General features: G+C 38.6%; 1 protein-coding gene across 1 annotated transcript in view; it reads left to right on the forward strand.

Moving 5' to 3' along the window:
- Nucleotides 1–27,203, forward strand: part of RABL3 (RAB, member of RAS oncogene family like 3) — a 56,130-nt gene that overhangs the window by 7,747 nt on the left and 21,180 nt on the right. Inside the window, exons 2-3 of the mRNA XM_003261873.2 lie at nucleotides 4,218–4,309; nucleotides 25,225–25,354. Of these exons, the coding sequence (XP_003261921.1) occupies nucleotides 4,218–4,309; nucleotides 25,225–25,354 (222 nt within the window). The remainder of the gene's footprint in view (nucleotides 1–4,217; nucleotides 4,310–25,224; nucleotides 25,355–27,203) is intronic.

Raw genomic sequence — 27,203 nt, forward strand, 5'->3', positions numbered from 1 at the left:
GCAAAAATCCTCAATAAAATACTGGCAAACCGAATCCAGCAACACATCAAAAAGCTTATCCACCATGATCAAGTGGGCTTCATCCCTGGGATGCAAGGCTGGTTCAACATACACAAATCAATAAACATAATCCAGCATATAAACAGAACCAAAGACAAAAACCACATGATTATCTCAATAGATGCAGAAAAGGCCTTTGACAAAATTCTACAGCCCTTCATGCTAAAAACTCTCAATAAATTAGGTATTGATGGAACATATCTCAAAATAATAAGAGATATTTATGGCAAACCCACAGCCAGTATGATACTGAATGGGCAAAAACTGGAAGCATTCCCTTTGAAAACTGGCACAAGACAGGGATGCCCTCTCTCACCACTCCTATTCAACATAGTGTTAGAAGTTCTGGCCAGGGCAATCAGTCAGGAGAAGGAAATAAAGGGTATTCAATTAGGAAAAGAGGAAGTCAAATTGTCCCTGTTTGCAGATGACATGATTGTATATCTAGAAAACCCCATCGTCTCAGCCCAAAATCTCCTTAAGCTGATTAGTAACTTCAGGAAAGTTTCAAGATACAAAATCAATGTACAAAAATCACAAGCATTCTTGTACACCAATCACAGACATACAGAGATCCAAATCATGAGTGAACTCCCATTCACAATTGCTTCAAAGAGAATAAAATACCTAGGAATCCAACTTACAAGGGATGTGAGGGACCTCTTCAAGGAGAACTACAAACCACTGCTCAATGAAATAAAAGAGGACACAAACAAATGGAAGAACATTCCATGCTCATGGGTAGGAAGAATCAATATCGTGGAAATGGCCATACTGCCCAAGGTAATTTATAGATTCAATGCCATCCCCATCAAGCTTGCACTGACTTTCTTCACAGAATTGGAAAAAACTACTTTAAAGTTCATATAGAACCAAAAAAGGGCCCGTGTTTGCAAGACAATCCTAAGCCAAAGGAACAAAGCTGGAGGCATCATGCTACCTGACTTCAAACTACACTACAAGGCTATAGTAACCAAAACAGCATGGTACTGGTACCAAAACAGAGATATAGACCAATGGAACAGAACAGAGCCCTCAGAAATAATACCACACACCTACAACCATCTAATCTTTGACAAACCTGACAAGAACAAGAAATGGGGAAAGGATTCCCTATTTAATAAATGGTGCTGGGAAAACTGGCTAGCCATATGTAGAAAGCTGAACCTGGATCCCTTCCTTACCCCTTATACAAAAATCCCTTCCTTACCCCTTATACAAAAATATACAACATGGATTAAAGACTTAAATGTTAGACCTAAAACCATAAAACCCCTAGAAGAAAACCTAGGCAATACCATTCAGGACATAGGCGTGGGCAAGGACTTCATGTCTAAAACACCAAAAGCAATGGCAACAAAAGCCAAAATAGACAAATGGGATCTAATTAAACTAAAGAGCTTCTGCACAGCAAAGGAAACTACCAACAGAGTGACCAGGCAACCTACAGAATGGGAGAAAATGTTTGCAATCTACTCATCTGACAAAGGGCTAATATCCAGAATCTACAATGAACTCAAACATATTTACAAGAAAAAAACAAACAACCCCATCAACAAGTGGGCGAAGGATATGAACAGACACTTCTCAAAAGAAGACATTTATGCAGCCAAAAGACACATGAAAAAATGCTCATCATCACTGGCCATCAGACAAATGCAAATCAAAACCACAATGAGATACCATCTCACTCCAGTTAGAATGGCGATCATTAAAAAGTCAGGAAACAACAGGTACTGGAGAGGATATGGAGAAACAGGAACACTTTTACACTGTTGGTGGGACCGTAAACTAGTTCAACCATTGTGGAAGACAGTGTGGTGATTCCTCAAGGATCTAGAACTAGAAATACCATTTGGCCCAGCCATCCCATTACTGGGTATATACCTAAAGATTTATAAATCATGCTGCTATAAAGACACATGCACATGTATGTTTATTGCAGCACTATTCACAATAGCAAAGACTTGGAACCAACCCAAATGTCCATCAATGATAGAAAATGTTTCAGATATACACCATGGAATACTATGCAGCCATAAAAAAGGATGAGTTCCTGTCCTTTGTAGGGACATGGATGAAGCTGGAAACCATCATTCTGAGCAAACTATCACAAGGACAAAAAACCAAACACCGCATGTTCTCACTCATAGGTTGGAATTGAACAATGAGAACACTTGGACACAGGAAGGGGAACATCACACCCCGGGGCCTTTTGTGGGGTGGGGGGAGGGGGGAGGGATAGCATTGGGAGACATACCTAGTTTAAATGACGAGTTAATGGGTGCAGCACACCAACATGGTGCATGTATACATATGTGACAAACTGCACATTGTGCACATATACCCTAGAACTTAAAGTATAATAATAAACAAATAAATAAAATAAAACATATTTCTTTATACAGGGCATTCTTCTCCACTGCAAATAAATCAACAGACGGCATCATTTTTTAAGATGAATAAAAATCCAACATCCAGTCAAAAAAAATTAAAGTTAATAAAACCTATAAATAAACACATGTAATAATGTGTTTTAAGTGCTCTGTAGGAAAATGTACAGGGTATAGTGGAGGCCCAGAGAATAGTGGATGCTATGCTTCGTTCTCCCTGTGTGGGTTCAGAAAATACTTTATAAGTGGAGTGATGCTGAGTCTCCAAAGATTAATTCACCAGGCCAATGGGGGAGGGGAGGGAAGGGAGAGGATGGGTAGGATATTCCAGACAGAACAAGCTATGGAAGCAGAGGCTTATGTTGTTTTATTGTTTTTAAGTATACTATGTATATAATCACAATAACCACCTGCTTATAGAAAAACTTTTCTTGTGGAATTAAATAAACCTTCATGTTGACAGTAGTCTTAAGGTGATTTTTTTTTTGGAGACAGGGTCTCACTCTGTCACCCAGGCTAGAGTACAGCAGTGTGATCATAGCTCACTGCAACCTCCAACTCCTGAGCTCAAGGGATCATCCTGCCTCAGCCTGCTGAGTAGCTAGGACTACAGACACAGGCCACCATGCCTGGCTAATTTCTTTAAAATTTAGTTTTTGTAGAGATGCAGTCTTGCTATGTTGCCCAGGCTGGTCACAAACTCCTGGGCTCAAGTGATCCTCCTGCCTCAGCCTCCCAAAGCACTGGGAGTACAGATGTGAGCCCCCGTGCCTGGCCCTCATTTGTGCATACTTTCTAGATTGTAAATATAACTTTTTATAATAAAAAATAAACAATAGGTTCATACACGGTATGATCAAAGAGATGATCTAAATTTTTGATAAAACTAGTGATTTGTAAAGATACCAACCATGCTTGTCATAATGGAATCCCAAAAATGCTGTTAAATGAATGAGTGAGTGACTCCACACATGGATGTAGAGGAAGAGCTCATTCCCTTTCCTCTTTATACAAATCTCTGAATACTACCCTTAGAATTAATAACTAGATTTCCCTGAGCCCAAGAAATCTAAAAGAAGATCAAATGGTGACTTAAAGGGCCATGATGTAGAAGAGGGAGTAGACCTTTTTTCCAAAAGGTAAGTCTGGGCTAAGTGGTTGGCTGCTTTTTTTAAATCACTATGTGGGAGAACTGGAGTGTCTAAATTTAGAATTGTGAAATGGTGAATCCCTCTCACTGACAGTATTCAAGCACAGTCTGGAAGACCCTCTAACAGGATGCCATGGAGGGAACCTCAGCATTGGTGTGCAGGAGAGAGGGATTACTTCTCAGATCTGTTAAGATTCTACAATTCTAAAATAGGCTAGATTGATTAAATCATTCAAAAGGAAAGGGATTCATTAATATGAAATTGACCTGGACCAGTGGTTCTCAAAGTGAGACCCCTGGACCAGTATCAGTATGACTTGGGAACTTGTTAGAAATCTTGGGCCCCAAGACAGACCCGCTAAATCAGAAAGTCTGGGGGTGGAGCCCAGCATTCCATGTTTTAACGCACCCTCCGGGTGATTCTGATGCTAAATTTGAGAGAACCACTGCCCTCTACCATCTTCACTTTATTCAGTGAAGCTTATATTGTTGGTATGGCATTCTAACAACTATGCTTTACTTAACATTATTCCTGTGTAGTATTAGTCTTATTCTTTCCAAAACAGATTTCAGCATTCTCTCTTACGTGACTAGAGTTCTCGTATCTCTTACAGGTGTTGGGAAATCTTCATTAGTCCATCTCCTATGCCAAAATCAAGTGCTGGGAAATCCATCATGGACTGTGGGCTGCTCAGTGGATGTCAGAGTATGTGTCTTTTATATTTTAGTTTTTCAATAATGTACTAAAGATAACTGCTTCAAATTACATGATCAAATTACAGTACTATGGTCAAGATTAATAGTAATAGCTGGGATTTATTACATTCATACTATGTGCCAGGTAGTATGCCAGTTCCTTTACATGTCCATTCTTATTTCACCTTTTTAAAACTGAGATGTGTAGATGCAGAAACTAAGGCAGAGTCAAGATTTGAACAGTTTGTCTGATGCCACACACTTCAGTTTTAATCACTGTGCCATATATCTAGAGTTCACATAGCATCCTCCGTAAATAATTCTGCCTAAGCTTGTGCTATTAAGACTGCCAACTTTCAGCTAGAAATATAATGTAAAGGCAAAAGCTCCCGGAGCTTCATGTCTGGGTCATTAGTTCCATCTTGTGTTTAGGAATTAGGTATAGTTTTAATTTTTTTTTTTTTTTGAGACAGTCTCGCTCTGTGGCCCGGACTGGAGTGCAGTGGCGCGATCTCGGCTCACTGCAAGCTCCGCCTCCCGGGTTCACGCCATTCTCCTGCCTCAGCCTCTCCGAGTAGCTGGGACTACAGGCGCCCGCCACCACGCCCGGCTAATTTTTTTGTATTTGTAGTAGAGACGGGGTTTCACCGTGGTCTCGATCTCCTGATCTCGTGATCCGCCTGCCTTGGCTTCCCAAAGTGCTGGGATTACAAGCGTGAGCCACCGCGCCCGGCCCAGGTATAGTTTTAATTAAATTAAATATCTTCCCAGATATCATTGGTCTTTGCTAATGCCAGCTAGTTCTGACAAGCCTCTCATCTGCTGGCACACCTCTCTCCTTTGAGTTAGGAAACACATACGGAAGGCAAGGTAGTTGGCTAGACTGATAGTTATTTTCCTTCTGTTCTTTGAAGTTATTGTTCCATGGCTCTGATTTACATTACTGCTGATTAGAAATCTTCCATGAGACTAATTATTATTCCTTTTTAATGTAATTTCTTCTTTGGTTGCTTTTAAAATATTTTTTGTGTTTTTTTAAATCTTTGATATTTTGTTGTTTTGCTAACCTATGTCTAGGTGTAGATTCATTTTTATTCATCCTATTCAGAAGTAGTCATGGTTCTCATGTCTTTATTTTTCAGAATTTTAAGCCATTATCTGTCTTCCCTCATTTCTTCTATCCCTTCCTCTTGACTTTCTATGAGATTTTTGTTCTTCATAACTGTTAATATTTCTCCTTGCTGCCTTCTGGATAATGTACTCATATCTGCCTTCCAGTTAACTAAGAATCTCTTCAATTATATCTAATCCGCTTTTTAATATATCTATACAGTTTTTCATTCCAAGTACCTATACTTTTTAATTTCTAGATGTTCCTTTTAGTTCTTTTTAAAATGTAAAAATTTTCCAAAATGTCCTGATCCTTCATTATGGTGTCTGCTTTTTATTTTAATAATTTCCAACATACTTATTTCATGGTTTCTTTTGGATTATTTTATTTTTTCTGGAGGAGAGGTAGCTATGCTCCTTGCTGTATATGCTACTCTACTTCATGGAAATGTATCTCCTTGTATGGCTTGTAATTCTTTAGGATGATCACATCTTCAATAGGATTTTTTTCCTCTCCCTTTGGAAGTCCTGTATGCTATATTGTGAAAGTATCCCTATACAGTGCCTTTTCGTTTCTGTCACTGCCAAGACCATAAGGATTTCAATTTCTCAGCTCAGGTAATGTAAATCTAGATAATGTAAATTCCCCCAGCATCTGATTGTAGCACAGACCTATAGTTTCCATTTCTTGTGGACCATTTATCTTCTCTCTACCTTCTGTCTGAGGTCCCTGACAGAAAGTTTTTGCCGTTTCCCTGAGCCTGTGGACAATGTTTTTCCAACTCTCTCTTTTCACTGACTGGGCAGCTCATCAAAGGTCCAGATTTCAAAAAGGCATCTATAGTCTAGTCTTCATCACTCACCCACACATACTTTTGCCTTGAATGCTGGAAAACAGGTCTGCTATTCCTGGATGGGCATTAAGACTCCAGGCACCAACCCCTGAAGCTATATCCGAATCTATGTCAGTTCTCACTTCTCACTCTGATTTTAAGTTTTTTCTTCATTTCTAGCATTTGAGGATATTCCTTTCTTTCTCCTAACTTTCTCTTGAGCTAGTCTTCTCTGTCTCTCCTCTCTCTACTCTTTCTCTCTGTCTCAAAATATTTTTATAGCATTTCTATAAGTTTGAAGTAGGAGCAGACCTATTTTGTGTCATTTTAGCCAACCATGTTCCTAAATTCAGTGGCAACTTTATTTAGGTTTGGGAGACCCAGTAGCAAGTTCTGGACAAATTTTCCCTTTGGATTTTTCTAGCTCTGATTCTGTGAAAGAGCATGACATATTGAAAAGAAACTTAGATTTAAACCCTCACCTCCTGAGTCAATTGCCCTTCTCTTCTGAAAGAGTGACCTTAGACTAATCAGTTTACCTCTTTGAGGCATAGTTATATCATCTGGAAAACAGAGGTCAATAATATGTGCTTTATTGAGTCTACAGGTTTGTAGGAAGGATCAGAGAAGCTTAATAAATGGGAAGTTATGGTCTAGTGCTTTACAATGTGAAGTTGTAATTGAACTTTAGTCCAATTTTCTGCCCCTTCCCTTCCTCCTGCCCTACTCCTTTTCCTATCCCCACCCAGTGCCCATTCTATTCATGTTGTTCACCTTTTGTCTTGGTTTTCTTTCCCACTTGTCTTATTGAATTAGCTAAAACTCTAGTACAATGTTGAATAGAAATGGCACCAACAAGCATCTTTGTTTCATTTCCATCTCATGGGAAATTTTCAGTATAACACTATTTAGTAAAGTATTTGCTGGAGGATTTTTTTATCGGTATATTTGATTAGATTAAAGAAATGTGCTTCTATTCCTATTACAATGAGTTTGTATCATGAATGGGTATTCAATTTTACCAAGTTGCCTCTTTATGATAATCATGATTTTCCTGATTTATTCCATTACTGTGGTAAATTATGTTGATTAATTTTTTGAATGTTAAACCAACCTTGCAATCCTGTAATAACTCTAACTTGGTCTTGTGCTGCCCTTTTCATATATCACTAGATTTAATTTGCTAATATTTTTCTTAGACATTTGCATCTAAATTCATTAGAAAGATTGTCCCATCATTTTCTTTTCTTGTAATCTCCTTGTGGGTTTTCTATCAGGCTTATGCTAGCCTTATAAAATAAGCTGGGAAGTATTAATCTCTATTCTCTGAAAGATTTTGTTTAAGATTGGTATTATTTTTTTCTTAGATATTTGAAAGAATTCACAGGTGAAACCATCTGGACCTAAGTTTTTCTTTGTGGGAAATTTTTAAGTAACATTAAAGAAAATAATAAAATAACTATATTCCTTCTCGGGTCAGTTTTGGTAGTTTATGTTTTTGAAAGAATTTTATGTAAATTGACACAAAAAAATTTTTTCCGTCTTACTGTTTTTCAATAAGATAATTGAACAATATTCCCTTTTTCATTTCTGGTAGAATAATTTGTGGCTTTTCTCTTACTTTCTTGATCAGTCTTACCAGACGTCTATCAAAGACCAGTTTCTGCCTTGTTGATTTTCTCTATTGTATGTTTGTTTTGTGCATTGTTAGTTTCTGCTCTTATCTTTATGAACATACTTTCTCTGGGTTTAATTTACTGTCTTCTAACTTGTTGAAATGAGTAATTGCTTAATTTTTTTCAGACTTTTTTTTAGAGCTCTAAGACTCTGAAATTTCTATCTAAGCACAGTGTTAACTGCATTCCTAAAATTTTTTTCATTATTATTCAGTTCAAACTATTGTCTAGTTTCCATTGCAATTTTTTCTTTGACTCATGGGTTGTGTAGAATATGCTTCTTAATTTCCAAACATTTGACAATGTTTATTATCTTTTAATGATTTATTTCAGTTACCTTTCATTGTGCTTAGAGAACATACACTGTATGCTTTCATCCTTTGAAATTTGTTGAGATTTGCTCCATGTCCAGTTTTTTTTTTTAATGTTTTATTTATTTATTTATTTAATTTATTTTTTTGAGATGGAGTCCCACTCTGTTGCTCGGGCTGGAGTGCGGTGGCACAATCTTGGCTCACTGCAGCCCCTGCCTCCCGGGTTCAAGCGATTCTCCTGCCTCAGCCTCCCGAGTAGCTGGGATTACAGGCACAACACCACCATGGCCGGCTAATTTTTTTGTACTTTTAATAGAGGTGGGGTTTCGCCATGTTGGCTAGGCTGGTCTCAAACTCCTGACCTCAGATACTCTGCCCTGGGATTACAGGCATGAGCCACTGAGCCTGGCCCAACTTTTTTTATTTTATACAGGTGGCGTTGCACCGTGTTGCCCAAGCCTGGTCTCCAACTCCTAGACTCAAGCAATCCTGCAACCTTGGCCTCCCAAAGTGCTGGGATTACAGGCGTGAGCCACCATGCTGGGCCCTAAACTCTTCTTTTGAATAAAAGCACAGATAGCAAACAAAGTTAAATTTTAAATCAAGAGTTTTTTTTTAACAGGAATCAAAAGGCTTATATGTTCTCCTCCCCTTGTTATGAAATGCACCTTACCTTGGGCCAGCAAATTCTACCTGTCTTAAAAAAGCAATAGGAAATACTGCTAGTCTCTTCTCTATGAGACAGAAAAACTTTTACCCAGAAGTGTTGAGTAGGCCAGACATGGTGGTTCATGCCTATAATTCCATTGCTTCGGGAGGCCAAGATGGGAGGATCACCCGAGCGCAAGAGTTAAAGACCAGCCTGGGCAACACGGTGAGACCCCCGCCTCCATAAAAAAATGTTTAAAAAAATTTTTTTAATTTAGTTTTTTTCTTTAATTTCTTTTTTTATTATACTTTAAGTTTTTAGGGTACATGTGCACAACGTGCAGGTTTGTTACATATGTATACATGTTCCATGTTGGTGTGCTGCACCTATTAACTCATCATTTAACATTAGGTATATCTCCTAATGCTAACCTTCCCCCCTCCCTCCACCCCACAACAGGCCCGGGTGTGTGATGTTCCCCTTCCTGTGTCCATGTGTTCTCATCATTCAATTCCCACCTATGAGTGAAAACATGCAGTGTTTGGTTTTTGGTCCTTGCGACAGTTTGCTCAGAATGATCATTTCCAGCTTCATCCATGTCCCTACAAAGGACGTGAACTCACCATTTTTTGTGGCTACATAGTATTCCATGGTGTATATGTGCCACATTTTCTTAATCCAGTCTATCATTGATGGGCATTTGGGTTGGTTCCAAGTCTTTGCTATTGTGAATAGTGCTGCAATAAACATACGTGTGCATGTGTCTTTATAGCAGCATGATTTATAATCCTTTGGGTATATACCCAGTAATGGGATGGCTGGGCCAAATGGTATTTCTAGTTCTAGATCCTTGAGGAATCGCCACACTGTCTTCCACAATGGTTGAACTAGTTTACAGTCCCACCGACAGTGTAAAAGTGTTCCTATTTCTCCACATCCTCTCCAGCACCTGTTGTTTCCTGACTTTTTAATGATCGCCATTCTAACTGGAGTGAGATGGTATCTCATTGTGGTTTTGATTTGCATTTGTCTGATGGCCAGTGATGATGAGCATTTTTTCATGTGTCTTTTGGCTGCATAAATGTCTTCTTTTGAGAAGTGTCTGTTCATATCCTTCGCCCACTTGTTGATGGGGTTGTTTGTTTTTTTCTTGTAAATTTGTTTGAGTTCATTGTAGATTCTGGATATTAGCCCTTTGTCAGATGAGTAGATTGCAAACATTTTCTCCCATTCTGTAGGTTGCCTGGTCACTCTGTTGGTAGTTTCTTTTGCTATGCAGAAGCTCTTTAGTTTAATTAGATCCCATTTGTCTATTTTGGCTTTCGTTGCCATTGCTTTTGGTGTTTTAGACATGAAGTCCTTGCCCATGCCTATGTCCTGAATGGTATTGCCTAGGTTTTCTTCTAGGGGTTTTATGGCTTTAGGTCTAACATTGAAGTCTTTAATCCATGTTGAATTAATTTTTGTATAAGGGGTAAGGAAGGGATCCAGGTTCAGCTTTCTACATATGGCTAGCCAGTTTTCCCAGCACCATTTATTAAATAGGGAATCCTTTCCCTATTTCTCGTTTTTGTCAGATTTGTCAAAGATCAGATAGTTGTAGATGTGTGGCATTATTTCTGAGGGCTCTGTTCTGTTCCATTGGTCTATATCTCTGTTTTGGTACCAGAACCATGCTGTTTTGGTTACTGTGCCCTTGTAGTATAGTTTGAAGTCAGGTAGGGTGATGCCTCCAGCTTTGTTCTTTTGGCTTAGGATTGACTTGGCGATGCGGGCTCTTTTTTGGTTTCATATGAACTTTAAAGTAGTTTTTTCCAATTCTGTGAAGAAAGTCATTGGTAGCTTGATGTGGATGGCATTGAATCTATAAATTACCTTGGGCAGTATGGCCATTTTCACGATATTGATTCTTCCTACCCATGAGCATGGAATGTTCTTCCATTTGCTTGTATCCTCTTTTATTTCATTGAGCAGTGGTTTGTAGTTCTCCTTGAAGAGGTCCTTCACATCCCTTGTAAGTTGGATTCCTAGGTATTTTATTTTCTTTAAAGCAATTGTGAATGGGAGTTCACTCATGATTTGGCTTTCTGTTTGTCTGTTTTGGTGTATAAGAATGCTTGTGATTTTTGCACATTGATTTTGTATCCTGAGACCTTGCTGAAGTTGCTTATCAGCTTAAGGAGGTTTTGGGCTGAGACAATGGGGTTTTCTAGATATACAATCATGTCATCTGCAAACAGGGACAATTTGACTTCCTGTTTTCCTAATTGAATACCCTTTATTTCCTTCTCCTGCCTGATTGCTCTGGCCAGAACTTCTAACACTATGTTGAATAGGAGTGGTGAGAGAGGGCATCCCTGTCTTGTGCCAGTTTTCAAAGGGAATGCTTCCAGTTTTTGCCCATTCAGTATGATATTGGCTGTGGGTTTGTCATAGATAGCTCTTATTATTTTGAGATATGTCCCATCAGTACCTAATTTATTGAGCATTTTTAGCATGAAGAGCTGTAGAATTTTGTCAAAGGCCTTTTCTGCATCTATTGAGATGATCATGTGGTTTTTGTCATTGGTTCTGTTTATATGCTGGATTACATTTACTGATTTGCGTATGTTGAACCAGCCTTGCATCCCAGGGATGAAGCCCACTTGATCATGGTGGATAAGCTTTTTGATGTGCTGCTGGATTCGGTTTGCCTGTATTTTATTGAGGATTTTTGCATTGATGTTCATCAGGGATATTGGTCTAAAATTCTCTTTTTTTGTTGTGTCTCTGCCAGGCTTTGGCATCAGGATGATGCTGGCCTCATAAAATGAGTTAGGGAGGATTCCCTCTTTTTCTATTGATTGGAATAGTTTCAGAAGGTATGGTACCAGCTCCTCCTTGTACCTCTAGTAGAAATCGTCTGTGAATCCATCTGGTCTTGGACTTTTTTTGGTTGGTAAGCTATTAATTGTTGCCCCAATTTCAGAGCCTGTTATGGGTCTATTCAGAGATTCAACTTCTTCCTGGTTTAGTCTTTGGAGGGTGTATTTGTCCAGGAATTTATCTATTTCTTCTGGATTTTCTAGTTTATTTGCGTAGAGGTGTTTATAGTATTCTCTGATGGTAGTTTGTATTTCTGTGCGATCGGTGGTGATATCCCCTTTATCATTTTTTACTGCGTCTATTTGATTCTTCTCTCTTTTCTTCTTTATTGGTCTTGCTAGCGGTCTATCAATTTTGTTGATCTTTTCAAAAAACCAGCTCCTGGATTCACTGATTTTTTGAAAGGTTTTTTCTGTCTCTATTTCCTTCAGTTCTGCTCTGATCTTAGTTATTTCTTGCCTTCTGCTAGCTTTTGAATGTGTTTGCTCTTGCTTCTCTAGTTCTTTTAACTGTGATGTTAGGGTGTCAATTTGAGATCTTTCCTGCTTTCTCTTGTGGGCATTTAGTGCTGTAAATTTTCCTCTACACACTGCTTTGAATGTGTCCCAGAGATTCTGGTATGTTGTCTTTATTCTCGTTCGTTTCAAAGAACATCTTTATTTCTGCCTTCATTTCGTTATGTACCCAGTAGTCATTCAGGAGCCGGTTGTTCAGTTTCCATGTAGTTGAGTGGTTTTGAGTTTCCATTTCCTGGGCGTCTGTGATGCTAGTGTTAGTCAGTTTTGTTGTAAGTGTTAGAAAGAGGACATACAGAACTAGGAAGCTGATTAGGAAGATGATTATAATGGTGTGATCATGGAAGGCGATTAGCTCTTCTATTATAGGTGATGTGGCATCTTGAAGGCCTAGTTGGGCTGCGTGTGCTGCTATGATATACGAGGCTTAACCTGTAACATAACTTTGACAAAGTTATGAAATAATTTTTCTAATATCTTGTTGAAAAAGTCATAGAGGTTATGAGGTTGGCTTGAAACCAGTTTTACGGGGTTCGATTCCTTCCTTTTCCGTCTAGGTTTTATGTAGACTGGTTCTTCAAATATATGGTAGGGTGGAGGGCAGCCACATAACCAGTCTAAGTTAGTGGAAGGTTATTCAATTATTAGAACTTTCCGTTTTGAAGCGAAGGCCTCTCAGGTTATGAAAATGATTAATATTACTGCTGTTAGGGAGATGAATGAGCCTACAGATGATAAAATATTTCATGTGGTATATGCCTTGGGGTAGTTGGAATAACGTCAGGGTATTCCAGATAGGCCAAGAAAGTGCCGTGGGAAGAAGGTTAGATTTATTCCTACGAATATGTTTCTTAATCCTGAGTTCTAGTTTGATTGCACTGTGGTCTGAGAGACAGTTTGTTATAATTTCTGTTCTTTTATATTTGCTCAGGATTGCTTTACTTCCAACTATGTGGTCAGTTTTGGAATAGGTGTCTTGTGGTGCTGAAAAGAATGTATATTCTGTTGATTTGGGGTGGAAAGTTCTGTAGAGGTCTATTAGGTCCTCTTGGTGCAGAGCTGAGTTCAATTCCTGGATATCCTTGTTAACTTTCTGTCTCGTTGATCTGTCTAATGTTGATAGTGTGGTGTTAAAGTCTACCATTATTATTGTGTGGGAGTCTAAGTCTCTCTGTAGGTCTCTAAGGACTTGCTTTATGAATGTGGGTGCTCCTGTACTGGGTGCATATATGTTTAGGATAGTTAGCTCTTCTTGTTGAATTGATCCCTTTACCATTACGTAATGGCCTTCTTTGTCTCTTTTGATCTTTGTTGGTTTAAAGTCTGTTTTATCAGAGACTAGGATTGTAACCCCTTCCCTTTTTTGTTTTCCATTTGCTTGGTAGATCCTCCTCCATCCCTTTATTTTGAGCCTATGTGTGTCTCTGCACGTGAGATGGGTTTCCTGAATACAGCACACTGATGGGTCTTGACTCTTTATCCAATTTGCCAGTCTGTGTCTTTTAATTGGAGCATTTAGCCCACTTACATTTAAGGTTAATATTGTTATGTGTGAATTTGATCCTGTCATTATGATGTTAGCTGGTTATTTTGCTCATTAGTTGATGCAGTTTCTTCCTAGCCTCAATGGTCTTTACACTTTGGCATGTTTTTGCAGTGGCTGGTACCGGTTGTTCCTTTCCATGTTTAGTGCTTCCTTCAGGAGCTCTTTTAGGGCAGGCCTGGTGGTGACAAAATCTCTCAGCATTTGCTTATCTGTAAAGGATTTTATCTCTCCTTCACTTATGAAGCTTAGTTTGGCTGGATATGAAATTCTGGGTTGAAAATTCTTTTCTTTAAGAATGTTGAATATCGGCCCCCACTCTCTTCTGGCTTGTAGAGTTTCTGCCAAGAGATGAGCTGTTAGTCTGATGGGCTTCCCTTTGTGGGTAACCTGACTTTTCTCTCTGGCTGCCCTTAACATTTTTTCCTTCATTTCAACTTTGGTGAATCTGATAATTATGTGTCTTGGAGTTGCTCTTCTTGAGGAGTATCTTTGTGGCGTTCTCTGTATTTCCTGAATCTGAATGTTGGTTTGCCTTGCTAGATTGGGGAAGTTCTCCTGGATAATATCCTGCGGAGTGTTTTCCAACTTGGTTCCATTCTCCCCATCAGTTTCAGGTACACCAATCAGATGTAGATCTGGTCTTTTCATATAGTCCCATGTTTCTTGGAGGCTTTGTGCCTTTCTTTTTATTCTTTTTTCTCTAAAGTTCTCTTCTCGCTTCATTTCATTCATTTGATCTTCCATCACTGATACCCTTTCTTCCAGTTGATCCAATTGTCTACTGAGGCTTGTGCATTCATCACGTAGTTCTTGTGCCATGGTTTTCAGCTCCATCAAGTCCTTTAAGGACTTCTCTGCATCGGTTATTCTAGTTAGCCATTTGTCTAATCTTTTTCCAAGGTTTTTAACTTCTTTGCCATGGGTTTGAACTTCCTCCTTTAGCTCGGAGTAGTTTGGTCATCTGAAGCCTTCCTCTCTCAACTCGTCAAAGTCATTCTCCATCCAGCTTTGTTCCATTGTCGGTGAGGAGCTGCGTTCCTTTGGAGGAGGAGAGGCACTCTGATTTTCAGAATTTTCAGCTTTTCTGCTCTGTTTTTTTCCCCATCTTTGTGGTTTTATCTACCTTTGTCCTTTGATGATGTTGATGTACAGATGGGGTTTTGGTGTGGATGTCCTTTCTCTTTGTTAGTTTTCCTTGTAACAGTCAGGACCCTCAGCTGCAGGTCTGTTGAAGTTTGCTGGAGGTCCACTCCAGACCCTGTTTGCCTGGGTATCACCAGCGGAGGCTATAGAACGGCGGACATTGGTGAACAGCAAATGTTGCTGCCTGATCGTTCCTCTGGAAGTTTTGTCTCAGAGGAGTACCCGGCCATGTGAGGTGTCAGTCTGCCCCTACTTGGGGGTATCTCCTGTTAGGCTACTCGGGGGTCAGGGACCCACTTGAGGAGGCAGTCTGTCCATTCTCAGATCTCAAGCTGCATGCTGGGAGAACCACTAATCTCTTCAAAGCTGTCAGACAGGGACATTTAAGTCTACAGAGGTTTCTGCTGCCTTTTGTTTGGCTATGCCCTGCCCCCAGAGGTGGAGTCTACAGAGGCAGGCAGGCCTCCTTGAGCTGCGGTGGACTCCACCCAGTTCGAGCTTCCTGGCCACTTTGTTTACCTACTCAAGCCTCGGCAATGGTGGGCGCCCCTCCCCCAGCCTCGCTGCCACCTTGCAGTTTGATCTCAGACTGCTGTGCTGGCAATGAGCGAGGCTCCATGGGCGTAGGACCCTTCGTGGCAGGCGTGGGATACCGTCTCCTGGTGTTTCTTTTACTAAGACCGTTGGAAAAGCACAGTATTAGTGTGGGAGTGACCCGATTTTCCAGGTGCCATCTGTCACCGCTTCCCTTGGCTAGGAAAGGGAATTCCCTGACCCCTTGCACTTCCCGGGTGAGGCGATGCCTCGCCCTGCTTCAACTCACACTCCATGCTCTGCACCCAGTGTACTGCACCCACTGTCCAGCACTCCCCAGTGAGATGAACCCAGTACCTCAGTTGGAAATGCAGAAATCATTCGTCTTCTGTGTCGCTCACGCTAGGAGCTGTAGACTGGAGCTATTTGGCCATCTTGGCTCCACCCTCTGCATGTCCAGTTATATGGTCAATTTTGATAAAAATTTCATATGCACTTGAAAACAAAGTATATTATGTAATTGTTGGGTGCAGTGTTCTAGATATGTATTAATCATTTTTTAAATCTTCTGCATCTCTGTTGGGTGGGGTTTTTTTGTCTGTTTTTTTTCATCAATTGCTAAGGAATAAGTTTTATAATCTCCAACTATAAGTGTGAATTTGTCTATTCCTCATTTTAATGCTGTCCATTTTTCATTTATATACTTTGAGATTATATTACTAGGTGAGTACTAATTTATGATTGTTTGAACTTCCTAAAGGATTTAACATTTTATTATTTTAATATGTCCCTCCCTATATCTGGTAATACATTGTACCTTGAAGACTGTTTTGTCTGATATTAAAATAGTTAAAGCCAACTTATTTTTAGTTAGTGTTTGTGTGGTTTACCTTATTTACATAATTCAACTTTCATCTTTCTGTGTCCTAATATCTATGGGATGTCTCTTATAAGTAAGATATAGCTAAATTTTGTTTTGATGACCAGTCTGACAGTCTTAGTATTTTTATTTGATTCTTGGGCCTTGCCCCCAGATATTCTGACTCAGAGTTATGATTGGTGCCCAAGCATCTGCATTTTAAGAAGCATCTTGATGATTCTCTTATAAGTGAATAATGCCTTGAGAAATACTGGGTAAGGTGTGGAATCAGATTGCCAAGTGGATATCAAAGTGTTTAATGACAGGACTTATAGAGCAGAGGGATAAGACTAAGAATGAGATGCTAATAGGAAGCTAGTACATATTAACGATAAGACAAGGAGGGAGGGGAGTATAGCTGATGCTCCAGAGCATCCAAAGAAGACAGATTTCTAATATAAGGGTAGAGGAATAATGCACTAGAAGTAGCTTTGGAGAGTAAGCAAGGCATTTCCTATTTTCTGAACTCCAAGGTAATTAGAATATTGAAAAGTGAACAGCATCTATCTGAGAGGACATAAGGAGAAGTTGTGTTTTCAAGGTAGAGGCAGAGATTTGTTAATAGAATGAGATTGAGGATAAGGTATAATGGAATTTTGTAACCGTGGAGTAAGATTCCAGGAGAAAAGTGGAAATATTTGGAGAAGGAAACAATTAGGAGTTTAATGATGGGTAGAGGAAGCAAAAGCAGTCTGGGAATAAGAATATGAGAGACCAATTAAGGACCCAATATGTATAGTAACAGAGGATAACTGGGATATAAATGTCTTGAGTGTAGCTGGTGGCAAAGTTTCCAAAAGAAACTTTATCTCAGCAATCCCCTGTATGTGAGAGTGGAGACTTGATTTTGTCTGCAAGGAATGCTTTTGTGCAAAGTCCCAGAGAGCAGGCCAACATGAGATTACTAGTTAGTTCTCAAGACACTAACAAAGTTTTAGAAGTAACAGCAGTAATTCCCTTTAGAAACTTCTGCTTTGGGGCCAGGTGCAGTGGGTCACGCCTGTAATTCCAGCACATTGGGAGGCCAAGGTCAGTGGATCATGTGAGGTCAGGAGTTTGAGACCAGCCTGATCAACATGGTGAAACCCCGTCTCTACTAAAAATACAAAAATTAGCTGGGCGTGGTGGCACACACCTGTAATCCTAGCTACTGGGGAGGCTGAGGCAGGAGAATCGCTTGAACCCGGGAGGCGGAGGTTGCAGTGAGCCAAGATCAGGCCACTGCACTCCAGCCTGGGCAACAGAGTGAGACGCTGTCTCAAAAACAAAACAAAACAAAAAGACAAATGTCATATAATTACGTTACTGGGTTTACTGGAATGACTGTGGCACTAATTGATTCCTTTAAAGACAGTCTTACCTGAATTGTATTATTGTGGAAGAATGGGACATGGGCTGAAAATGACTTGCTTTACTGTTCATTGTATCTTAAGCCAGTTGACTTCTTGTTTTTTGTATGTTTGTTTGTTTTGAGATGGAGTTTTGTTCTTGTTGCCCAGGCCGGAGTGCAATGGTGCAATTTCGGCTCACTACAACCTCCACCTCCCGGGTTCAAGCGATTCTCCTGCCTCAGCCTCCTGAGTAGCTGGGATTACAGGCACCCACCACCACGTCCGGCTAAATTTTTTTGTATTTTGAATAGAGACTGGGTTTTACAATGTTGGCCAGGCTGGTCTCAAACTCCTGACCTCAGGTGATCCACCCGCCTAGGCCTCCCAACGTGCTGGGATTACAGGAGTGAGCCACCATGCCTGGCCATGTCTTCCATTTTTGAGAAGAATGCATTGCGTGAGTGACAACATAAGTAAAAGGCATTTTTAAATGATAACCTTAAGTTGTCATAGACATGTAAATCACTGTGACTGTTGTTATAACAAAGTGAACAGTTCTTTTCTATAGAAAGAATAACTAAACCTTATAAAGCCTTTACCTAAATAACTTGGGAGAACACTGTTACCTGTAGCAGCTTTTATATTGCAGTTATAGTTTTTGTTTTAGTGAAACCTGTGAGAAGGGATCTCCAGAATTAGTGTAGATTGATGAATACACACTTTTCAAAACTTTTAGAAACAGTTGCCTCTTTTTTTTTTTAATTTTATTATTATTATACTTTAAGTTTTAGGGTACATGTGCACAACGTGCAGGTTTGTTACATATGTATACATGTGCCATGTTGGTGTGCTGCACCCAACAGTTGCCTCTTTTACTTCAAATCTATTAAGAGCCAACCAAAAATAGAGATGATAGCAGTGATGATGTAATTGTTTAATCTTAAGTACCAGGTGAAGCTAATGAGTTTAATGTATGTACTCAGTAATTATTAACATTTTGGATTTACTATTTAATACAGAGGTGTTCATAACTGAACTGAAGAGAAAAGGAAGAAAAGTTTAGTTTTGTGGTATTCTTCATTCATTCCTGTCTTTAACTTCACTGCCCCAAGTCTAATGGGAGTAAATATAAATACATGGCTACTCTTAATTATGAAAACAAGACTTAACGAATTTAGAATTTAGTCTTTTCACAAATTATAAATAAGGAAATTGATTTGTCATTTCTAGTTCACTTTAATGGTAATTTAACTCTCTAATTTACACATTGCATACAATAGATATTTATTGAATTCCTCTTTGGACAGCATAACAATGTACAGACAATGGGGAGAAATTAAAGGAATAGTCTCTATCTTCACTAAGCATAAGAGGTGGGACACTTTTTCTTGCCTACTTTGGCTAGGCATCCATTTACATACTAATTCATTTAATTCTCACAACAACCCTGTGACGCAGGTACTATTAGTGCCCCTATTCATTCAACATAGAAGCAGTTGAAGCACAGAGGCACTACATGACTTGTCCTGGATCATATAGTTAGTAAGTTGTGGAATTGGGATTCAAACCCAGGCAGTCTGCTTCAAGAACCTGTGCTCCTGATCACTACTCTGTACTGCCTCTTGTTCCAGAACAGTATTAAGAAAAAAAAAATTCTGATACTGTTCAACATAGTAGCCAATAGCCTCATGTGGCAGTTTAAATTTAAATTTAAATTGACTAAAATTAAAAATCTAGCTCCTCAGTTAAACAAGCCACATTTCAATTGCTAAGTAGTCACATGTTGCTAATGGTTACTGTATTGGACATTTCGTTCTTTCTTTTTTTATTTTTTATCATTATTATTATTTTGAAACAGAGTCTCGTTGTTGCCCAGGCTGGAGTGCAGTGGCACCATATCGGCTCACTGCAACCTCTGCCTCCCAGGCTCAAGAGATTCTTGTGCCTCAGCCTCCCAAGTAGCTGAGATTACAGGTGTGTGCCACCACGCCTGGCTAATTTTTGTATTTTTAGTAGAGACAGGGTTTCGCCATGTTGGCCAGGCTGGGCTCAAACTCCTGGCCTCAAGTGATCTGCCTGCCTCAGACTCGCAAGGTGCTGGGATTATAGGCGTGAGCCACCACACCCGGCCTGTATTGGACATTTCTATGGCTGTAGAAAATTCCATGGGACAGCACTGATATAGAAAATAAGTGTTATAGTAGTTCAAGAAAGTAAGTGTAAAATTATCCTAGGCACTAATGATTGAATGGGTTGCTTAAGTAAGTGGCTAGATGGACTGTCTCCAAGAAGAGGGCCATATTATAGGTGAAACAGAAGGAAACAATAGTAAGTTCAGTTCCGGACGTGGTGAAAGGAGGTATCTGTGAGCTAGCCACCTAGAGCTGTCCTGGAAATGAAATGCTGAAGCTCAAAAGACAATTCTGAGTTGGAATCATATTTATAGAAATAGTCCTGAACCACTAGAACTGATGTAATTTCTAAAAGAGAAAATTTAGAAAAAGGTGGGGAGAACCTTGGGGTATATTTAGAGAGTTGATGGGAAAAGAGGGGTCAGAGAAAGACTGATTAAAGAAATAAGAGGATAGCCAAAATGAACTACAAGAGCAAAGAGAGATGAGAATTTCATGAAAGAGGGATTGATTTTTAGTATGAAACAGTAGCAATATGAAGACTGAGACAGGAAAAAAAATACTGGATATGGTGATGATAAAGTCTCTGCTGACCTTTGAAAGTGCAATGGGAATATTTGTGGCAGAAACCAAATGATATGACTGGCAGACAGGAAATAGAGACAGTGGTTTAACTCAATTTTTCACAAAGTTTAGACGTTAAATAAAAGAGCGAATGGGTACAGAATGGAGGGGAAAGTGAAGGGCTTTTTTTTAATTAGAAAAAAATAAGCTTGACTGAAGGCAAAAGAGCGTTAACGGGAAGGGAAGAGACAGCAGTAACCTTTACATTATTCATTTGTTCATTTGTTCCTTCAATACATATGTTACACACCTCCTTGGTATCAGACACTGTGCAAGGAACTGGAAGTATAGCAGTGAATGAGATAAATTAATTTCTGCTCCTGTGGTATATTCTCCTAGTACCTCTTTTTCACCCTTCTCTCTTTGTTAGCAACTCCCTCCTAAGACCTCCTACCTCCCTTCCTCTCTTTAATAATGATTCTGCAGGTACAAATACTAAACCAAACTTATTAGCATCTACAGTATCTACTGTTCTTTCTTGATGTGTATCATTTTTTTTCCTAAATGTGTTTCTGCATTTTAAAAGTTACAAACAATGGGCCAGGCGCGGTGGCTCACGCCTGTAATCCCAGCACTTTGGGAGGCCAAAGCAGGCGGATCACAAGGTCAGGAGTTTGAGACCAGCCTGGCCAATATGGTGAAACCCCATTTCTACTAAAAAATACAAAAATTAGCCAGACATGGTGACATGTGCCTGTAATCCCAGCCACTTTGGAGGCTGAGGCAGGAGAATCGCTGAACCCAGGGAGGCGGAGGTTGCAGTGAGCTGAAATCATGCCACTACACTCCAGCCTGGGTGACAGAGTGAGACTCTGTCTCAAAAAAAAAAAAAAAAAAAAAAAAAAAGTTACAGACAGTGAATGAACTCTTCAAATGAAACAAAACCTTATGTATATAGGTCTTGATTTTGTTTTCAAGAAAGTCAAAAGCTGAATAAATGAGAAGATCCAAAGTGGCAGCATCGTTGAGGAGTATTGTTCCTTTTTCCATTTAATGATCAGCTGTACTGTTGCTTCCTGTTAAGAAAATCCTTTATTGTATAGCTGTAAGGTCTGTAATGACTTTAAGTATCAGATCCTTGATGACCTGCTTTAAATATAAAACACACTTCTTATAGTTTGGCATTACCTCCCATCATGTTGGGCTCTCGGTATAGCACCAAAGTACTACTTACTGTGTCAAGAGCAATACTTGTTATAATGTCAAGCTTTCCCTTGGAAATTACTCACACATGTGAAAGATGGAACATCATAACTACAAGCTGTAAGCCACTGATTTAAAATTGTTGGGATTCATTCCATGTGAATTGGGTTAAACTTAGCCAGTATTAAGTTGGAAAGGAAAGAGGACACCTTATCTTCTGATTTTAAAAGGAAACAGGAAGGGATTTGACTAGGAAAGGTAATTTGTGGTAGAGAAAAGTTTAGATGAGTGAGTCAGTCTGGCTTGGGAGTATGCATAGCCTGAAAGGTGCTGGCTAACAGGTTTGGTACAATGCAAGGCTAAGAGGGTATGCTACCTAGGAATTTATATTGGATGATGGCTATTCTCAGAGGAGTTATAGTCCTCCAGAGGAGGCAACATTAGGTACTTGAAATAATTTAGAGAAAAAAATGGTGTACTGCAGTGGTTGTCAAACTTAATCATGTATCAGAATCACCTAGGGAACTTTAAAAAAAAAAATACAGACTTTTGAGCCCCATCCCAGAAGCTTCAAGGACAGTCCAGGAATCTGTATTTTTTAACAAACTTCCTATTGGCTTCGATTTAGTTTGCTCTCGGAACTGTACTGGAGAAACAATGGAATTCGGTAAATAATGAACTGAATATAATAAAAACCCGGAGGATGAGTTATCCTAAATTTATTCATGTATTTAATAAACATGTCTAAGCATCTAATATATGCTAGATATTATGCTATTTTCTAGGGCTAAAGGATGAATAATACATGGTCCCTGCCCTTACACTCAGAGTCTAGAAGAAGAGATATCAGTAGATAAATAAGACAGTGTGCTTAGTGAAATGATAGAGGTGTGCAGGATGCTATGGAAGCAAATAGGAGGAGTACCAAACCTGGTTGATTTGGGCCCAGAAGGAAGGTAGGATCAGAAAGACTTAACTGAAGTGGCTGAGCTTTTTCATAAAAGATAACTTACTCCCTATAAGACCTCTTACTGCTTTTTCTCGTTGTTTTGCTTAGAAATCTTGCTAAAACATGTTTTTTCTGCTTGGTTTAACTTTTTTATTGCTAACTTGGCATGATCACATATTATAAGTTATTTTTGCCATATAACAAAATAGTGATGCCTTCTATTGTAGTATACAGAATTAATTTCCATTATCCAAAATGGTCCTCAACTGCTGTGACTGTGCTATTCTCATTTTTCTGTCATACTGTCTTTGATGTCAGTCTGATAGTTGTCTTCTTAATGTCAATGTGGCTGTTTATAGAGTAGCATATTTATTTAAATTTTTCCTTGGCCAAAAGGATTTGGACAAAAAATTGTGAATAAGTAAAAGTGTAAAGCATTAAGTTGAATGTAGTATGTGAGTTTTAGTGCATTTTATCACATCTGTTTTAACTACTGAGCTATCTTGTTTTTTTAATTATTATGTCAAAGCCAGTAGATACTTTAGAAATCACATAATACAATTCTTTCATTTTATAGGCAAAGAAACTGAGGCTCCAAGATACCAGGGACAATCAACGGCAATCAAGGAGTAGAATGTAGGCCTCCTGATACCATAATAGTCCCATTCTATAAAAGCAGCAGTTCTTAACGAGGGGATTACAGCAGGATCATTTGGAGAATTGTTCAAAATACACATGCCTAGTATTTAATCCCAAAGGTCCTGATTCAGTAAGACTGGCATGTATATTTCTTAAAAAAAATTAATTCTTGGAAGATGCCAATGTATACTCATGAACCAGCATACTTTAATCTGCTTGCCATATATCATAATTTGTTTCTGAATAGTTATACAGTACAGGCAATAAATGCCTATAGAGCCTAGACATGAGAAAAAGAGAGTCTTTGGAGATAACTGTGAGTGAGAAAGTCATTGGAGGATTTTGAGCAAAAGAGCATATGATATAACTTGCATTTTTAAAGGATCACTCTAGCTACTGTATGGAAAACAAACAGGGAGGTTGGGGGGTGCCTCTAGTAGGGAGATCAGTTAGAGACCATTATATCAATTCAGGCAAGGAGATAGAGACTTTGACCTGGGTGCTAATAGTGGAGATAGGGAGAAATGAACAGATTTTTGACATATTTTTTTAAAGTCGAAGCAGCAGAACTTGTTGACAAATGCAATAATGCAATATGAAAGGAGTCAAGGATCAGTCTTAAGTTTTTGGCCCAAGTAACTGGAAGAATAAAATTGCCTTTTAGATGAAATTGTCACAAGAGCGAGTATTGATAGAAAAGAAGAGACTGAAGAACTAAACCTTGAGACACGTTAGCAATTAGAAATCAGAGAGATAAGAAGGAACCAAATGGAAGCTGAAAAGCACTAGCCAATGAGATAGGAAGAAAACTAGAAGAGTGTGATATCCCAGAAGCCAGGTGAAAAAATATTGCAAGACACAAGAAGTGACTAGGTGGGTCAAATGGTGGAGTAAAATGAAAACTGTTAATTGACCATTGGAGTTAGCAATGTGGAGGTCACTGGTGACCTTGACAAGGAATAGTTCATTGGGGTCATTAGGGCATAAGTTCCATAGAAATGAGTTCAAAAGAGAATGTGAAGAAAAGGATTACCACTAAGAATAGACAACTCTTTGGAGGACTTTTGCTGTGAAAAGGAAAAGGAAAGTGGCATGGTAGCTGGAAGAGGACTTGAGGTCAAGAGAAGAATTTTTTTTTAGATGAGGAAAATTATGCCATGTTTGTATGCTGAGAATTGAATTGTGTGGTGAGGATTATCCAGCTGAGAAGGAAAATTTGATGGTATAAGGGAGAGAGGGGAGAACTGGTAGAATTACATCTTTAAGCAAGAACGTGGGGATGGGATCTCATGCACAGAAGGAGGATTTAGCCTTAGGGACATAGGCAGCCTAAGAAAACAGCAAGAAGGAAAGCAGATTATGTGGGCACAGATGGAGGGAGGCGGATAAATACAGGAAGAACAGGTTGTAGAAGTTTCTTTCTAATTGCTCCTGCACTAGGAAGCAAAGTTAGTTGTAATTGAGGATGGGGAAGAGATATTAGAAGTTTATAAAGAGGAAAAACTATGAAATAGTTATCTGGAAGAGGAAAATGGTAAATTAACTGTGGAATTGATTAAAGGACAGCTCCAAAGGTACACTTAAATTTAGAAAGAATCCATCATCTTGAATGCGTATTTTTCTGAGCTCCACATTCGGTTGCTGGGTTGTAGACATGAAAGAGGGTAAAAGGTGGATATAACCAAGAGTGGAATTTTGTCAGATGAATACTATGTGAGAGAGGGGCAAAGGAGTGATTGTAATGATGGATCATGGAATTTATCCTTCGTTAGGAGGGAGGTGAGGCTTTGGAAGTGGAACAGAGAGCTGTGAAAGACGTTAAGATCAATTAACTATAAGGTCCTCTGGAGTAAAAATTATTAAAGTATTAAAGACAGTAAGCTTAAAAGATAAGAGGTAGCGATCAGAAAGTCAGAGTAAGATGCTGAAATGCTTTAAACTGGAATAAGGGTACTTACTAGTTTGTTTAGTGGCTATATTAATTATTTTAATTGATTTGTTAGGTTCATGATTACAAAGAAGGAACCCCAGAAGAGAAGACCTACTACATAGAATTATGGGATGTTGGAGGCTCTGTGGGCAGTGCCAGCAGCGTGAAAAGCACAAGAGCAGTATTCTACAACTCTGTAAATGGTAAAGCACTTTTTAATTTCTATCTTATATTAATGGTCTAAGAGTATAGATCATCTGATATGGAATGCCATAGCATGCCAGACTCATCTTAATTTGAGAAAGATATAATGTACCACAACCCTTGATTTAAATCTGCATAGTACGTTCCAGTTTGCGTTTCTACATTGTAACCATCCAATTCAGAACATTAAACATGTGCTTTGTCTTAAGTGTTTATATTATTGTCATAAACTAAATATTGAGAAATAAAATCATATTTTTGGTACTTGACATAAAACATGGAACTTAAAATGTTGTATCTCTCCAGTGAGTTGAGTAAGTACAGTAGGACCATAGGAGTCCCATAGTCTTAAGCCAGATAACACAGAGATAGAGGGATTTCTTTCATCTGCCCCTTAGAAAGAGCCCTAAGGCTGTTTCTCAGCTAGTTATAAAGAGCTGCTTAAGGGGGTCTTTATGGGTGCAGAAATTTTATCCAGTTACGGATATTCAAATACCTGGAGCAGACTTCCAGATGGAGGTGTGTAATATAGGACATAATTTCCTTTCGTAGAGTACCTACTCTATTTCAAGAGACTAAACTGCTTATACCTGTGATTTGCCAATAGAGTTTCTTTCTTAGTCTTTTTAAAAATTCATTTTTAAAACTTGTTTTTACTGTGAAAGATAATTTCAACTTCTGTTTGATTAATATAACAAAGGATTTGGCATTTCCCTCCTGGTAAATGCATAGCCATTAATAGACCTCATTCATGCTGTGCTTAGATCTCACTCAATATTAGGTAAGCATTGCATTTATTCAGTATGTTCATTCCTTATATTCCTCTTCTGATGTCTTCCCAGATGATGAGGTGTTGTAGATTCTACAAAAAGATGTAGAGAAGGTTCTTTTCATTGGATACATATTATAGAATACAGAATGAGATGTGTCAGTTCAGAACTGTATCCTATTTAGCTCAGAATTCTATCTGAAAATGTCACAGTCTTAGTAAAGAAACAAAGCATTCATAAATGAGACAAAATACAGTTATAAGATGACCTTAATATATGCCATCATCATGCAAAAAAGTATATACAATGGTATATATTAATAGAATGCATATAAATAAGAAAAACAATAATAAGACTAAATACAGTGTGAGGTGACCTCTTAGAGAAGGAAGTGAGACCTAGTTTAGACTTATACTAGAGTGATCAACTTGTATCAGTAAAATTACTTGTCAAAGTAAGATATCTATCTGATCTGGCACAGAGAATTCTGAATGTATAACACCTTTGATATTTAGGTATTTTTGAGACAGAGGTACAATACAAATTATAAATAAATAATAGAGATAAATACCACTCAAATCCTAGAAGCTATGGAATTCTGAGTTGTAAACTTGTAAGTGCTGAAGAAGAAATCCATCTAATCCATATTTGTTTATCTTTTCTGTACCTACTATTCATTAGTGATTTGTCTCCTTTAATATTATTAAAAGAATTGCATATATCCTATGTTGATTTTCCAGATAAGACTGAGATGTATTTCCATTTCTTAAAAGTAAAAAAAAAAAAATCTGCATTTATTGAAAAACCTATTTCTGTGTTCTTTCACCTTAGCTCTGGAACATTCTTCCTGGTAGAAGCACTCAAAGTTCTTTATTCCATCTACTATCCTTAGTTTCCTAAGAAACTGAACATAAGGATCACTCTATCCAAATGCACAGTCCATATTCTTAGCAATAACTTTCTTCCCTTAATACCCTACATTCTTCCCTCTCTGATAACCTAGGCTAGTAATCCTTCAGAAGGAAATAATGAAGTGTCTTTACTTCTCTCCCTTAAGATTATTATCATTTGTTATCAC

The sequence above is a fragment of the Nomascus leucogenys genome, chromosome 21 (genome assembly GCF_006542625.1).
Source record: "Nomascus leucogenys isolate Asia chromosome 21, Asia_NLE_v1, whole genome shotgun sequence".
Taxonomy (NCBI): domain Eukaryota; kingdom Metazoa; phylum Chordata; class Mammalia; order Primates; family Hylobatidae; genus Nomascus; species Nomascus leucogenys.